This window comes from Podarcis vaucheri, assembly GCF_965113315.1.
Source record: "Podarcis vaucheri genome assembly, chromosome: 17".
Classification (NCBI taxonomy): domain Eukaryota; kingdom Metazoa; phylum Chordata; class Lepidosauria; order Squamata; family Lacertidae; genus Podarcis; species Podarcis vaucheri.
This window is the reverse complement of record NC_138755.1, coordinates 15,117,961-15,132,521: the sequence shown is the minus strand read 5'-3', so window position 1 is coordinate 15,132,521 and position 14,561 is coordinate 15,117,961. Positions and strand designations below refer to the sequence as shown.

The 14,561-nt window shown below is 43.0% G+C and overlaps 1 protein-coding gene across 6 annotated transcripts in view; it reads right to left on the bottom strand.

Annotated features, from left to right (window-relative positions):
• MLLT3 (MLLT3 super elongation complex subunit) overlaps positions 1 to 14,561 on the bottom strand; it is a 138,698-nt gene that overhangs the window by 14,482 nt on the left and 109,655 nt on the right. For all 6 annotated transcript variants that reach the window (XM_082204929.1, XM_082204930.1, XM_082204931.1 and 3 more), the window contains 2 exons: positions 5,613 to 5,691; positions 244 to 376 (listed from right to left, as the gene is read on the bottom strand). In XM_082204929.1, coding sequence (XP_082061055.1) covers positions 244 to 376; positions 5,613 to 5,691 — 212 coding nt within the window. The remainder of the gene's footprint in view (positions 1 to 243; positions 377 to 5,612; positions 5,692 to 14,561) is intronic.

Below are 14,561 nucleotides of genomic sequence, written 5' to 3'. Positions count from 1 at the left end.
ACCCCCCCATAATTCTTATGTTGTAAAAAAGGTGTTCAGCTTCTTTTCTATGGGCAGGTTCTGCCCCCTTCATAAAATCCCCAATTTCTTAGATAATTCCTCTGCATTTTGTGTTTCCTTTCCCTGCATGGACTTTTGTTTCAGCCTATCCTCTCTGCATTTAAAAGCAGAGTTCCCAGCCTTTGACACAAGCCTGGCGCATTCAAATAGTCTGGAATGTATTTATTTTATTGCAACCCTCACCTGCGGCCCCTGCTTCCTCCATGAGTATTTACAGGTCTCTCCATCTCAGAGTCATTGTCATTCTCGTCTGCTTCGTCAGATTCATCTTCATTATCATCAGAATGCAGATCTTTCATTATAGACCTCAAAGGACCTGGGGGACAAAAACAAAAGGGAACACAAATCAGCCGGCGGGAGTTTGCATTCAACTCTGCCTATTGTTCAGCTTTTCAACAAAACAAGTCCTAACACAGTTTTTAAGACGAGGGCAATGAAGACTTGGACATTAAAGGAAAGGCATAATGCGCAGGGGGGCTTATGCAGCAAGCGCTTAAACAAAAGCAAATTTATTCAAAGACCAGTTGACTTAAAACAGGATTATTTCTGCCAACAATGAGATTTATGTTTAAGTGTTTGCAGAATTAGTCTTGGAATGTTAAGTAAAGCAAGTTGGCTTTCTGAACAATAGAATAAAGATTAAAAACAAAACAAAACAAAAAACCCAAAAGGTTATTATTTGGGCATCCTATACCTGACAAGATCTAAGAGACACTACTAGTAATAGTACATTTTGTTAGGTTAATCCGTGTATTGAAAGTCATAGTCTAATAAATCATTGTGATTGCAACTTGTTCCGGCCAAGGCATTCTTTGTCTGCCTGTTTTTGATCTACTTAGATTTAGCTGTCTTCTTTATTCGAAGGTCAATGTCAGGTCAAGCAAGCTCTTTTGCTAGCCTTCATATGTATAAAGTGTGTCTATGCCCCAGAAATAGAGGCCTATCTTTTTCATGGAACTGAACAGAAATGCTAAGTCTGCTTCATGAGCGAGAAAAGTTTTAGAGCTAGGTTCTCAAAATTTTGAATTATTATTATGCAAAATAATATGGACTTTAGCATATCTGAAAAACAGTAGCTCTTTTTTATAATTATTTTTATTAGAATTTTCAATCATACAATTTCCACAAATAAACACCCGCCAATAAAATAATACATCGACTTCCCTTCTTCAAGTTTCCCATTTTTACCGCACCATCTATTCCAACCAATCAATTTTCCCTCCTTTTCGTATTGCCTCAAACATAACTATAGTTGAGCCTTGGAAGTCGAATGGAATCCGTTCCGGAAGTCTGTTCAACTTCCAAAACGTTCAGAAACCAAAGCATGGCTTCTGATTGGCTGCAGGAAGCTCCCGTAGCCAATCAGAAGCCACGGAAGACCCATCGGACATTCGGGTTCCAAGGAATGTTCGCAAACCGGAACACTCACTTTTGGGTTTGCAGTGTTTGGGATCCAAGGTACAACTGTATACTGTTGAATTTATATTAATCCTGCTAGCATTTCCACTTTCTTAGAATTATTTCCCAGATGCTCCACAGAAACTTTCCAGTAGCTCTTTATTTATTAAATTTATATTTTACCCTTCCTCCCAAGGGAGACTAGGCTGGCTGCCAAGAGAGTTCATCTTGGGGGGGGGGGGCAAAGGGGTGGAGGGAAAGAGTTGAGTTACATTTTTCAAATATAAAATCTGAAAATAAATAGTTCACCCAGCGACTAACATAGTGGTAAAATCCAAGGATCTTATAGCACTTTGAAGACTAACACATTTCATTATGGCACACAATGGCCGATTTGTTCGGGAGCTGAGGCGTTCAGCTTGCAAGGTACGACTGTATTTTCAACGACTAATATTGAACTTTGAAAACAGAACCTTCTGTATTGGCAAGATTCAGTTTCAAAGGTTTCTAACCCAAAAGGTTAGTATTTGTTGGGTTCTTTCATTCCTGATGTAAGTAAACTAAGCAAAAGACACTGGGAATGCTGTTCCCAGCTACGATACTGGTCTAATATTAATACTAAACAAACAGACAAACAAAATCCCAGTCTGTTTCCCCCCCAGTTGTCTCAATGGACATCCATCATAGTCATGGTTTTGAAACATGATTTTTGCTTTTTAAAAATAAACATGATTTTTTTAAAAAAATAAAATAAAATCTGGTTTTTAAGGTAATTTAATCTAAATAGCACCGGGATTTGAGGCAATCGCACCACCATATCAGTCTACAAAACTTATGGGGGCAATGCTGATGAAATTGTTTGTGACACTGAAATGTATCACTGCACAGATGTACAGATCTTGATATACTCCCTTTTAAACAGGGACCTGCTAGCAAAGGAAGTAGTATGAATAGGCTTCTTACAACCATTACAAACAAAAATATACATTTGAGGAAACTTACAAATCCACAAAAAATGAGCTAAATGTTTCTTGGAAAGGGATCGGATATCATTTTTAATATTTCCTGCATTTAAAGCAGCTTGTTAATAAAATACACATTGTGCCATTTATAATAAAAACAGCTCAACGGGAACTCTCTCAGCTATTTACATGTACACTGCTTAGGGCAGGGTCTCCTGGCAGATATAAATTCTGACTTTCTTAGAACTGAATAACGATTAACTCCAAAGCCAAAGTCAATAAAGTCTAAGAAATCTCTCTGTTGTGGTCTTTTAAAATTAAATTTTGGTGGCTGAAAGAAGTCTTATTGGTTTATGCTTACTGGTAATCTTAAGGTTGCAAAAGGAAGAGAGCAACAACTCTTTTGGGTGTTGTTAGGAGAAGAGCTTCTGTTTTCCCCCAAGAAAACTATTGGCTGTGTGCAAATGACATGAGAACCATGGTTTATCGTGACCAAATGAGCCTAGGCAACCCTCAGACTTGTTTGCTTCCCCCTCTCCATTTCCAATTAGGCAGAAGCTGTCGTTTCTGTTTTTGATCAAGTGCACCATTCAAACTTGAAAACCAGCAGTTAGTCTGAACTGTTGTTTCATCAAACCATGGTTAACATAGTTAAGATTAATTACAGTTTAGGGTTTGGAAATACTGCTAAACTATGGTTAGTAGGAACCAGAGCTTCTTTTTTTCTTTAGGTGTGCCAGAGGCAAAAAGGGGGGGGGGAAGGTTACCTTGGTTCGTTCCCCATAAATCAGGGATAGGACCAGTGGCCCTCCAAATGTTTTTGGACTACAACAAGTCCATCAGTGCCAATAATCAGTATGATGTACTCCAGTAACACAGAGAGGACCATAAGTGTTTCGATTATGTGATAAACCATCACTTACGAGGGTGTCTTAGAGAAGTCACTGTTTCACTACGGCATTCCTCCTGTTATTCCATTCTATTCTGTTATTTAGTTCACACATGCCATTAGGCTGCAATTTTAAGTCATGAAACGTGATCAGTGTATGTGAGCAATGCAACATGTGGGCCAAAAGATCACATTTTTTCCTGATGCAGTAATTTCAAGGATGTTCCAAAAAATAGCCTAGATCGTGGGAAATCAGCTTAGCGAAGCCCCAAGCTCATGTGAGGGAGACACTTGCAAATGGAGTGAAATATGGAAAATGCATCTTAATTCTGATATTTCATTTTAGGATCTCAATAAGCATCTTGTTTATGTGGTTAAGTATTTTGAATTCATTGTTACAAGCATGTCGATGGAATGAATGGGTTAGACAGCCAACTAAATGAATGTTTAGGAAACTTCTGGAGAAAAGAAAATGGCTGAATGGAACCAAACTCCTTCACAGTTTTAAAAAAAGGCAGCTTTTTAACCGAACAATGAAAACAAACAATAAACATGAAGAGAAAAATCTTAGTGACTTGTGAGTCAGTGTTGTGTAGTGGCTAGCATGTCAGCCAAGCAATGGGCAGGCCAAAATTCAAATTGCTGCTCAGCCATGAAGGACATGGAGTTATCCAGTGTGTATATCTCAGACTAACCTAACGTCTAGGGCTGGGCAATATCTGGTTTTCAACACTGTGATATATCAGCAGCTAAATGTCACGATATGCTGATATATCACCACGTATGGAATGTACCGTATTTTTTGCACCATAACACTCACTTTTTTCCTCCTAGAAAGTAAGGGGAAATGTCTGTGCGTGTTATGGAGCGAATGCCTACGGGTGGCGGGGGGGTCTGCTGCAGTCGTGAGCAGAGGATCCATGGTTCCCCTTCCTTCCCTCCTCCGTGGTTACAAAGCATGGATCCACATGGATCCTCAGGATTTTTGCATTGGGCTACTCCAAACTCATTGTCAGATCACATGTCTGTGGCCACAGCATGAACCACAAAAATCATATATCCACTATTTCGTTTAGAATATATTTTTTCTTGTTTTCCTCCTCTAAAAACTATGTGCGTGTTATGGTCTGGTGTGTGTTATAGAGCGAAAAATACGGTATATGGGCTGCTTCTTCTTCCCCACCTTAAGGGAGGAAGCAGCAGCTGAGATACATTGCCCAGCCCTACTGAGCAAGCCCCCCTACCGCTCCGACTAGGGTGGAGACTTCCTTAAACTGCTCAGCTGGGGGGCAGGAAGCCTCTCGCCCCCCAGCTGAGCAAGCCCTGATACCATTCTGGCTCATGCAAGTCGGAGGGTGGGGGCTTCTTCAACGGCACAGGCAGACACCGAGTCTGAGAATTTGCTCTTCTGAAACCTTCTCAGACTCTGCCTGCCTCCGCCTTTGCCATCTGCAGGCTATTTGAGCTGGTGCAATGCATTGTTCTGCCCGGACACTGAGGTCCAGCGCCGAGGGCCTTCACGCAGTTCCCTCGCTGCGAGAAGCCAAGTTCCAGGGAACCAGGCAAAGGGCCTTCTCGGTAGTGGCGCCTGCCCTGTGGAACGCTCTCCTACCAGATGTCAAAGAGAAAAATAACTACCAAACTTTTAGAAGACATCTAAAGGCAGCCCTGTTTAGGGAAGCTTTTAATGTTTAATAGGTTATTGTATTTTAGTGTTTTATTGGAAGCCTCCCAGAGTGGCTGGGGGGACCCAGCCAGACGGGCGGGGTATAATAATAATAATAATTATTATTATTATTATTATTATTATTATTATTATTATTATTATTATTATTATTTCCAACTCAAATTATCTGAAACCACTATCGCGATCTGAACACCATCCCAGTTTCAGACCATTTATCAATATATCGGCCACCTCTACCTACCTCACAGGGTTGTTGCAAGGAAAAAGCAGGGGTGCAGATAGAACGATATACACTGCCCGAGCTCCCCAGAGGATGAACATATAGGGTGGTACCCAACAAAGGATTTCCGCTTGTGCAATGGACTGGTCCCCTTCCCCTCCTCTTCCTGCGCACCCTCCAATCTGATCCGGATTGGGTGAAGGGAACCCACGGAACAGATTTAGGGGTCGCGTGGGGAGAGGAAGTTCTGCTGCGCAGCACAAAGTCACTGTGCTAGCCAAAGCGCTCCATCGGATACCGCTCACAATAAAAGGTAAAGGGATGCAGCCTTGAAATGCCACATGCTCCACCGCCTGGCTTTCATGCCATGGCCAAGTGCGCTCTCGTTATCGGTACCTTGTTGTCGACTGTTCTGAGACGGCGTGAAACTCGAGCTGGAGCTGGAGCTTGAACTGGCAGGACTGGGTTGCTCCGACTTCAGGGAAGAAATGCGGGAGGGGAGGAGAAAGCACACAAGCAAAACATCAACACAAAAGATTGGTACATTCATTGGTTGCCACACCTCCCCACCACCACCACCACAACGCTTAAATAATTAACAATTTACTTTGCAGAAAAAGAGTCTCAAATGAGATCTGCAGCCGTGTGGCCTCCCCTGCGGGCAAAGCTTTTCTTCCTATGCCAATGTGTTGAGAAACGCAAAGTGTTAAACGGTTTTGAAAACAATGGGCGCACTGTTCTAGATGGAAGAGCTATGCGCACAGAGTAAATGGCCACAGAGCTCGTAAGAATAAGAAATGCATGTATTTCTCAGGCGGCAGGGCGGGCTTCGAAACTGTAGGTGTGTCAAATGGTAGCAATGGCTAAAACCAGCACAGCACGCGTTTTTATGGCAATGTGAATAATAAACACTTAATCCCACCAGTTCCAATCAGCTCTGTAATAAACTTAGATTTATTCAAAACGAAGATGACCTAACAGGATTAGGAGACTTGTTCAGGCTTCTGCCAGCTGTTCAGGCCCTTTTGGAGGGAGCAGCTGGAGGATGGGAAGAGAAAAGGGAACACCTTTTCTTTACCTTTTAGCACAGCCAGGAAGACCTCAGAGGTCTGGCAAACAACCTCTGCCTGTTACCCTGGACAGTTGCTGCCAGGAAGAAGATGACAGGGACCAGACCGGACAAACAGCCTGACCTGTTTAAAGGTAGAGCCTCTACCTTATTTCTGGGTGCAAACGATCACAGTTATTTTATATTGTGGGCATATAATTATTCCAAACTACAGTGGAACCTTGGTTCTCGAACTTAATCTGTTCCGGGAGTCCGTTCGACTTCCAAAATGTTTGGAAACCAAAGCGCGGCTTCCTATTGGCTGCAGGAAGCTGCAGAAGCCCTGTCGGACGTTCGACTTCCGAAAAACATTTGCAAACCGGAATACTTACTTCTGGGTTTGTGGTGTTCGGGAGCTGATTCGTTTGGGAATAATAATAATAATAATAATAATAATAATAATAATAATAATAATACTATTTATTATTTATACCCCGCTCATCTAGCTGGGCTTCCCCAGCCACTCTGGGCGGCTTCCAAAAAATATATTAAAATACTGTAATACATCAAACATTAAAAGCTTCCCTAAACATTTGAGTACCAAGGTACCACTGTATTCAATAATCTATTCAGATTCAATATCCTTCAGTTGCCTAAAAACCTGTTTTCAGAGAAACAACATAATTCCAACCCCTCACTCTTCAAAGAAGAGGCACCTTGCTTGTTACTGAGCCCGGTGAAGTTATTTGGGTGAAGAATATTAAGAGTCCATTCAAGAAAGATGGATCAACAAAGCACATCCACCTCTGCCAGCAAGACAGCCAAAAATGGAGATGATGAGACCTGTGGCTCAATCCCTTTTCTACAACAACATTTCATAGACCAGTAAAGCTGCCTTGTCCTGTTTTCACTGCATCTTCAGCTCTCAAATGAATGAGGAGGAAGGCAGACAAAATGCACACCCTGTAGGAAGGGGCAATATATCGATCTATCATCCAAAACCGGTTTGAAGGCCATTTCGTGATATCAGTTTCGTAATTTTTGACTTGGCAATATATCGCAAATCATGATGTATGTGTGTGTGCTATGCACAAATCACAATGTCGGAAAAATTGTGAAGCCAGCCAATGCTTCTATGTATCTCCATCCTTATTTCAGGCATTGTGATGTATCAGTATATTGCAATGTTTAGCTGGTGATATATCGTGATGTTGAAAACCAGATATCGCCCGGCCCTACTGTTCACCTCTACATATCTCCATCTGACATCGTGATATAATGGTGTGTCGCAATATTTAGCTAGGGATATATTGTGATGTTGGAAACCAGATATTGCCCAGCCTGAACACATAGCTCACAATCCTCATCATGGGGTGAGTCTAGATTTGCTACGCAGATGGTAGCTGTGCATGCTGGGGAATTGAGCAATGGCTCAGTCAACATCCATATCTCTAAAATTTAGGTAATAGTAATAAATAATAATCATAATAATCATAGTAATAGTAATTTATTATTCATACCCTGCCCATTGTTTCCCCAGCCACTCTGGGCGGCTTCCAACAAAAGATTAAAAATACATTAAAACATCAGTCAACAACAACTTCCCTAAACAGGGTTGCCAGACCTAAAAAAACAGAGTAGAAGCTCTATATGAATGTTCATGGACAAGTGAATGGATAATAGAATTGAAAGGGTCATCTAGTCCAAGCCCCTGCAATGCAGGAATCTTTTGCCCAACGTGGGACTTGAACCCACAACCTGAGATTAAGAGTCTCATGCTCTACCAACTGATCCACATTGGCTAAAGAAGTGAACTTTTAAAAAGAAAGCATAAAATTGCTACGCGGTGATTTCTTGGCAACTGTAATAGCGTGCTTATACAAAGCGATCAACCCATTCCCAGACTTTCACCCAACCTTGGTGTCAGAGAAGTGACTGGGATCGCCACACCAGATGATCCAGATGATCCCTGATCTCCGATGCAGCTCCAAGGTTGGGGGAAGAAATCGACTGCTCACCAGAAGCCAGTGGTCCATTTGCTTGCTACACAGTGAGCCTAGCAAGCAAAATTGTGTTTTTGCATGGGGATATTAAATGTAATAAGGGACGCGGGTGGCGCTGTGGGTTAAACCACAGAGCCTAGGACTTGCCGATCAGAAGGTCGGCTGTTCGAATCCCCACGACAGGGTGAGCTCCCGTTGCTCGGTCCCTGCTCCTGCCAACGTAGTAGTTCGAAAGAACATCAAAGTGCAAGTAGATAAATAGGTACCGCTCCGGCAGGAAGGTAAACGGCGTTTCCGTGCGCTGCTCTGGTTTGCCAGAAGCGGCTCAGTCATGCTGGCCACATGACCCGGAAGCTGTACGCCGGCTCCCTTGGCCAATAAAGTGAGATGAGCGTCATAACCCCAGAGTCGGTCACGACTGGACCTGATGGTCAGGGGTCCCTTTACCATTATCTTTATTAAATGCAATGAATATACTTTCAAAGGAGTCTCCTATATCTAAAACATGTTGAGAACACAAGAATGTTAAGACCCTTCTTGATCAGGCCAGTGGGTCAACTGGTCCAGAATCTCATTCTCACAGTGGCCAACCAGATACTGGTGGAAAACCTGCAAGCAGGACACTGAGCACCAGAGCCCTCTCCCCAACTGGTTTCAGCAGCATACGGCCTCCAGCTGCGAAGGCAGAGAGCATAGCCTCTGTCACTCACGCCCAGCAGCTACTGAAAGTCTTATCCACTGATAGCAATGTTATCTCTGGCTCTATTCTAAGGCTTCAATTTTGCACACAGTGAAAGCTAGAAAGGACCCCAGCAATGTGTTTGGGAGATATCTTTGTCGCCAGATAGTGGTTCAGCAAGTTCTGGTCATTTCTGGCCTGCTAAGGACTGCCCTAAGATCAAACCGATCCATTCTTAAGGAAATCAGCCCTGAGTGCTCACTGGAAGGACAGATCCTGAAGCTGAGGCTGCAAGACTTCGGCCACCTCATGAGAAGAGAAGACTCCCTGGAAAAGACCCTGATGTTGGGAAAGATGGAGGGCACAAGGAGAAGGGGACGACAGAGGACGAGATGGCTGGACAGTGTTCTCAAAGCTACTAACATGAGTTTGACCAAACTGCAGGAAGCAGTGCAAGACAGGAGTGCCTGGCGTGCTCTAGTCCATGGGTTAACGAAGAGTTGGACACGACTAAATGACTAAACAACAACAAGAACTGCCCTGCAATGACCACGTTGCTCTCCGCTGGAACAAAAGCTTGCCCCAATGCTGCACCAGCTATGCAGAACGGTTCAGCTTTTGTCCTGGCTCACAAAGACAGGTTCGGGATATCCATAGGTAAAAACCCCCTGTCCAATTAATAAGATACTCAAATCCTTGGCAAAACACAGCACCAATAATATCTGGCCTCTGTAAAATCCGGCGCTAACTTGCACATTCATGCATTCAGCTTGCATAAGCCCAACAGTTGCTCTTCTGCCGTAAATCAATCTATTGTTGCCGTCCGTAACAAGGAGGCAGATTTACAGCCTTTTAAAGCCTTGCCTCACAATCAAAAAGATTGTGAGTAAGTTAATGGAACATCTCTCTTTTTCTGAGGGTGCTGGGGGGCGGGGAGGGAGTTAACATCTGTTCCTCTCAGATGAATGACATCTGTAGTTCTCACAGCTGGGAATCGGAGGAGCACAAAAATTATACACTCTGCACACTGTGGGATTTGTGCCCTTTTCGGTCGGGGTGTAGCTCTTCCCAGAGTACTCCTTGCACCAATGTACAGGAATAGGGTCTACTCTCCAGCCTTCTCCAAGCCAGAGCCCTCCAGATGTTTTGGAGCCATCAGCTGGCTGGCGCAAGTTGTGATCCAAAACATCTGGGAAAACCCCGGGTTGAGGAAAGCTGGCCGACACACAGAGACTCCTACATATGCAAGCCCAGTCTGACTCCACAAACACTCGGAAAGGATTGCATGGGCTGTTTCCATTCAGACTGGATTCACTCTGCATTGGACTGAGCCAGCATTTTAGGGAGGGGGGTGATATTCCCCCCCCCCCCCGTGGCCAAACTCTGCTTGAAGGCTTTGGTGAAGAGAGCGCAAGCGTTTCAAAACGAAGAACTAAATGGGACTGGCTGCGCTTGCTGTAGCCTATTATTGATCCATTGTCTCCTCTCTTGTGTTTTGCAACGATCCCCCGCCGGGAAGGAAGGGAAGGAGGAGCGTTCAGAGGAGCTGGTGGACAGGCACTTGCAGGCGGGTGGAAAAACATGAAATGAAAGAAAATGCCCAGCAAAATGTACAACATGTGGTGGATATGCCTACAGAAACATACCCAACAAATAGGGACTGTGCCAATGTGGTGGTCAATAGTGGAGTAGTCAACAGTCCAGACGCTGCCCTGCCCTTAACTAGATTTTCCCCGTTAAAGGTAGGTAGCAGTGTTGGTCTGCTGTAGTCGAAACAAAATTTAAAAATTCCTTCCAGTAGCACTTTAGATACCAACTAAGTTTGTTATTGGTATGAGCTTTCGTGTGCATGCACACTTCTTCAGATACACAGTGTGCATGCACACGAAAGCTCACACCAATAACAAACTTAGTTGGTCTCTAAGGTGCTACTGGAAGGAATTTTTTTAAAGATTTTCCTCCTCTTCCTTTCTCTCTCTGATTCTCCACTTCTCTCTTAAGCTTCCTGCTTTAAATTTCTTGTTTTCTTTGGCTCCATTCCCTCCTTTTTCTTCAGTCTTACCCAGTTGAGTCAGAAATTGTGAACAATGCAGAAATAAAACATCGGCTCTAAACGGATGTTTCTAGCACCAGTTAGCACCTAGCACCTAGCATAGGCAGAAAACTTAAACGATGAGGACAGGATATGCAAGGCCCTTTAGCGTGAATAATTCCACTAAATCACAGCCTAGGACCCTCATACCTACGGGACCGCCTTTCCCGGTATGCCCCACGGAGGACCTTAAGGTCCATAAATAGCAACACCCTAGAGGTCCTGGGCCCTAAGGAAGTTAGATTAGACTCAACCACAGCCAAGGCCTTTTCAACACTGGCCCCGGCCTGATGGAACGCTCTGTCTCATGAGACCAGGGCCCTGCAGGATCTGATTTCTTTCCGCAGAGCCTGCAAGCCAGAGTTGTTCCGCCTGGCCTTTGGCTTGGAATCAACTTGATCCCCTCCCCCTCTTTCCTCTTTCCTTTCTCCTCCTGTGATGAGGCTGCATTTTAATGTTTCAATGTTGTATTTTAATCTTGTTTTTAAATTGTATTCATTCAACTTGTTTTTATTATTGCTTGTTAGCTGCCCTGAGCCCGGCCTTGGCTGGGGAGAGCGGGGTATAAATAAAATTTATTATTATTATTATTATTATTATTATTATTATTATTAAATAACTACTCTACCTTGCAACCCTTTTCTTAGGCAGGTCTTCCCATTTTTAACTGTTACATAGCAGGCAGGATTTAATGAGTGCATCTTGCCCTGGAATGGAAACAAAGCAAAATACTGTCCCTCTCTTATGCATGGAGTTACCCCAACACTTATGCAACTTTGAAATGGTTAAATGAATGACAGCCAGCTTCACCAGACATCTGGGGAATTTGGTGGTAATGCAGCCTAGTACTTAATGAATCAGTGGCCATCGTTGGTTTTGAATTCAAAGGTCCTTGAACCGTGTTTGTCAAATTAAACCATCTGATGTATGGGAATGTGCCATGGACTTTCAAATGATACACTGTAGGACTCTTTAAATGGAACAAGACAAACACTAGCTGCTTATGCATGCAATCCCTAATGAATATTTGTCTTTCAAAGTCCAAGCAGATCAAAAAGGTATTAATAAATCAGGCAAGGCTACCAAGTGCAGAAAATGTTTTCTTTGGCTGAAATTCTGGTGTTTTTCTTGCAGAAGTTTTCTGCTGCTGAGGTTCACTGCCAAAGCAAATTTTGCAAAGGAAGTTGTCTAAAATACATTTTTACACACACACACACAAAAAAAAACCATGTGTTTGCGTATCTACTCTAGTAGGCTTCCTACACTAACGTATCATCTACCCTTTCACATGGTGATTAAATATAATCTCGATATCCCAATGTTTATCAGGGGACACACCAATACAACGAGTGGTCTCTTCGGAAAAATCAGGAAATAAAGTTCGGCTACAATAATTAACACAAGTGCACTGTCAACCATTCAAAGAAACTTTATACAATGTAAAAAGCTGCAACTATACACAAACAATGCTCCTCTTTCTGATCATGTTGTTAAAGGACAATTGGGGTTTTGTCGTAGATAAGTTAATAATGTGTGAGTGCTCTATTGCTAGTCCATTATTGCAAGTACTAACTAAAATTAGGTGACAAAAAAAACCCCCAACAGTTTTTACTATTTTGTTTTTCTAAATGCCACTTGATGCCATTAAAATAATTTCATTCCAAAACTGCGTTCAAAATCTCAGCTATTTTAGTAGCTATCCGTTATCCTCAGCTATGTGAAGAATTTTCTTCTACAGCATTAGGGTATCCGTTGTCAACACTTCAGCTAAAATGTTTGCACCCACATAATGGAGTGTGTTATCATCTTGTTAAAACTTCCTCTCCAGATTTATCTCTTAATGACCAATATAGATTTAATGGTATTTTAAAACAGTCTCTGATCAGAAATTATTTATTTCGTATACAATTCTCCCATGCTCTAGAAGACCAACAGAATTTTATCTTTCAAAAGGACATTTCCCACTTCCTCCCAACTGAAGTGTGTTAGAAGCTCAGATATATAAGTTGGGCACCAAATGGCTCATTAAACTGGGATTACACTTACCAAAACCAAATGCCTAGTTGCCGTTTTGGGGCCGGACGGCTCGAAAATCGTATTTTTAGTTCCTGAATTTTTTTCTGTTTGTGCAGATATCACAGATAGAACTCTACAGGATGTGTTGCTGGTGTGTGAAAACAGTCTGGATCCAAGGATTGCCAGGCAGGCACCTCAGATGGGGGAGACGTCAGGTCCCATCCTGGTATCTGGCATCTTCACTTGGTCACAAGTGGCTGGTAGCCTGGTGCAAAATGCACCTGGCAAATTTCGAACGCTAAAGCTGAGTCTACTTGCCTACTAAGGTCTAGTATACCTGAAGGAGCGTCTCCACCCCCATCGTTCTGCCCGGACACTGAGGTCCAGCGCCAAGGGCCTTCTGGCGGTTCCCTCGCTGCGAGAAGCCAAGTTACAGGGAACTAGGCAGAGGGCCTTCTTGGTAATGGCACCCGCCTTGTGGAATGGCCTCCCACCAGATGTCAAAGAGAAAAATAACTACCAAACTTTTAGAAGACATCTGAAGGCAGCCCTGTTTAGAGAAGCTTTTAATGTTTAATAGGTTATTGTATTTTAGTGTTTTATTGGAAGCCGCCCAGAGTGGGTGGGGTATAAATAGTAAATTATCATCATCATCATCATCATCATTATAGCAGGCTAGTAGAACTAGTCCTCACAAAAGGCTCTATAAGGCAGAGAAATCAATTGTAAAGGCTTCTGTGGCAACATGTTATTTGGCTAAATCCTTCTCGTATCTCTACTCTATTCACTTCTCCCCACTTAACAGACTTGGAAAACTACTTTCCCTATTTGGTGACAGGTTGGAGAGTTATCCAATTCCCTGACAGATCACATGCCCACAGGTTTCATGGCAAGGTGAAAACCTCCAAACCTGACCAAATGCTAATTGTGGCCTTTTCTAGTGACACATCCCAGTACGGTCAAACCTCGGTTCCCGAATGGCTCTGTTTTCGAATGTTTCGGTTCCCGAACGCCAAAAACCCGGAAGTAAATGCTCTAGTTTTCAAACGTTTTTCGGAACCCGAACATCCGACGCAGCTTCCGTATGAGTGCAAGAAGTTCTGGCAACCGATCGGAATCTGCGTCTCAGCTGTTGAATGTTTCGGAAGTTGAAACATTCAACTTCCGGAATGGAAGTTCTGGAATGGATGACGTTTGACAACCAAAGTTCAACTGTAATGCCGTCTTTTTATTACACCAGATTTTGTTTTCATTTTCACGAAGCCTACCTGCAGAATAAACCGCCTTCCAACTGTGATCGCTCAATGACACGGTCCATCAGTGACACACAGATGGGATCGTTCCAAGCTAACTAAATTGGTCTCACCAAGTATCTCAAATTGAAAGTGCCAGTTAGAGGCTTCTTCATTCCACGTGGATCAGTCACTCCAACACTGTGCGCAGAGACACATTAGATGTGCTGTGAGAGGACTGCGAGTGCAGTGGAAGAAAGATAATTAAACGTTCT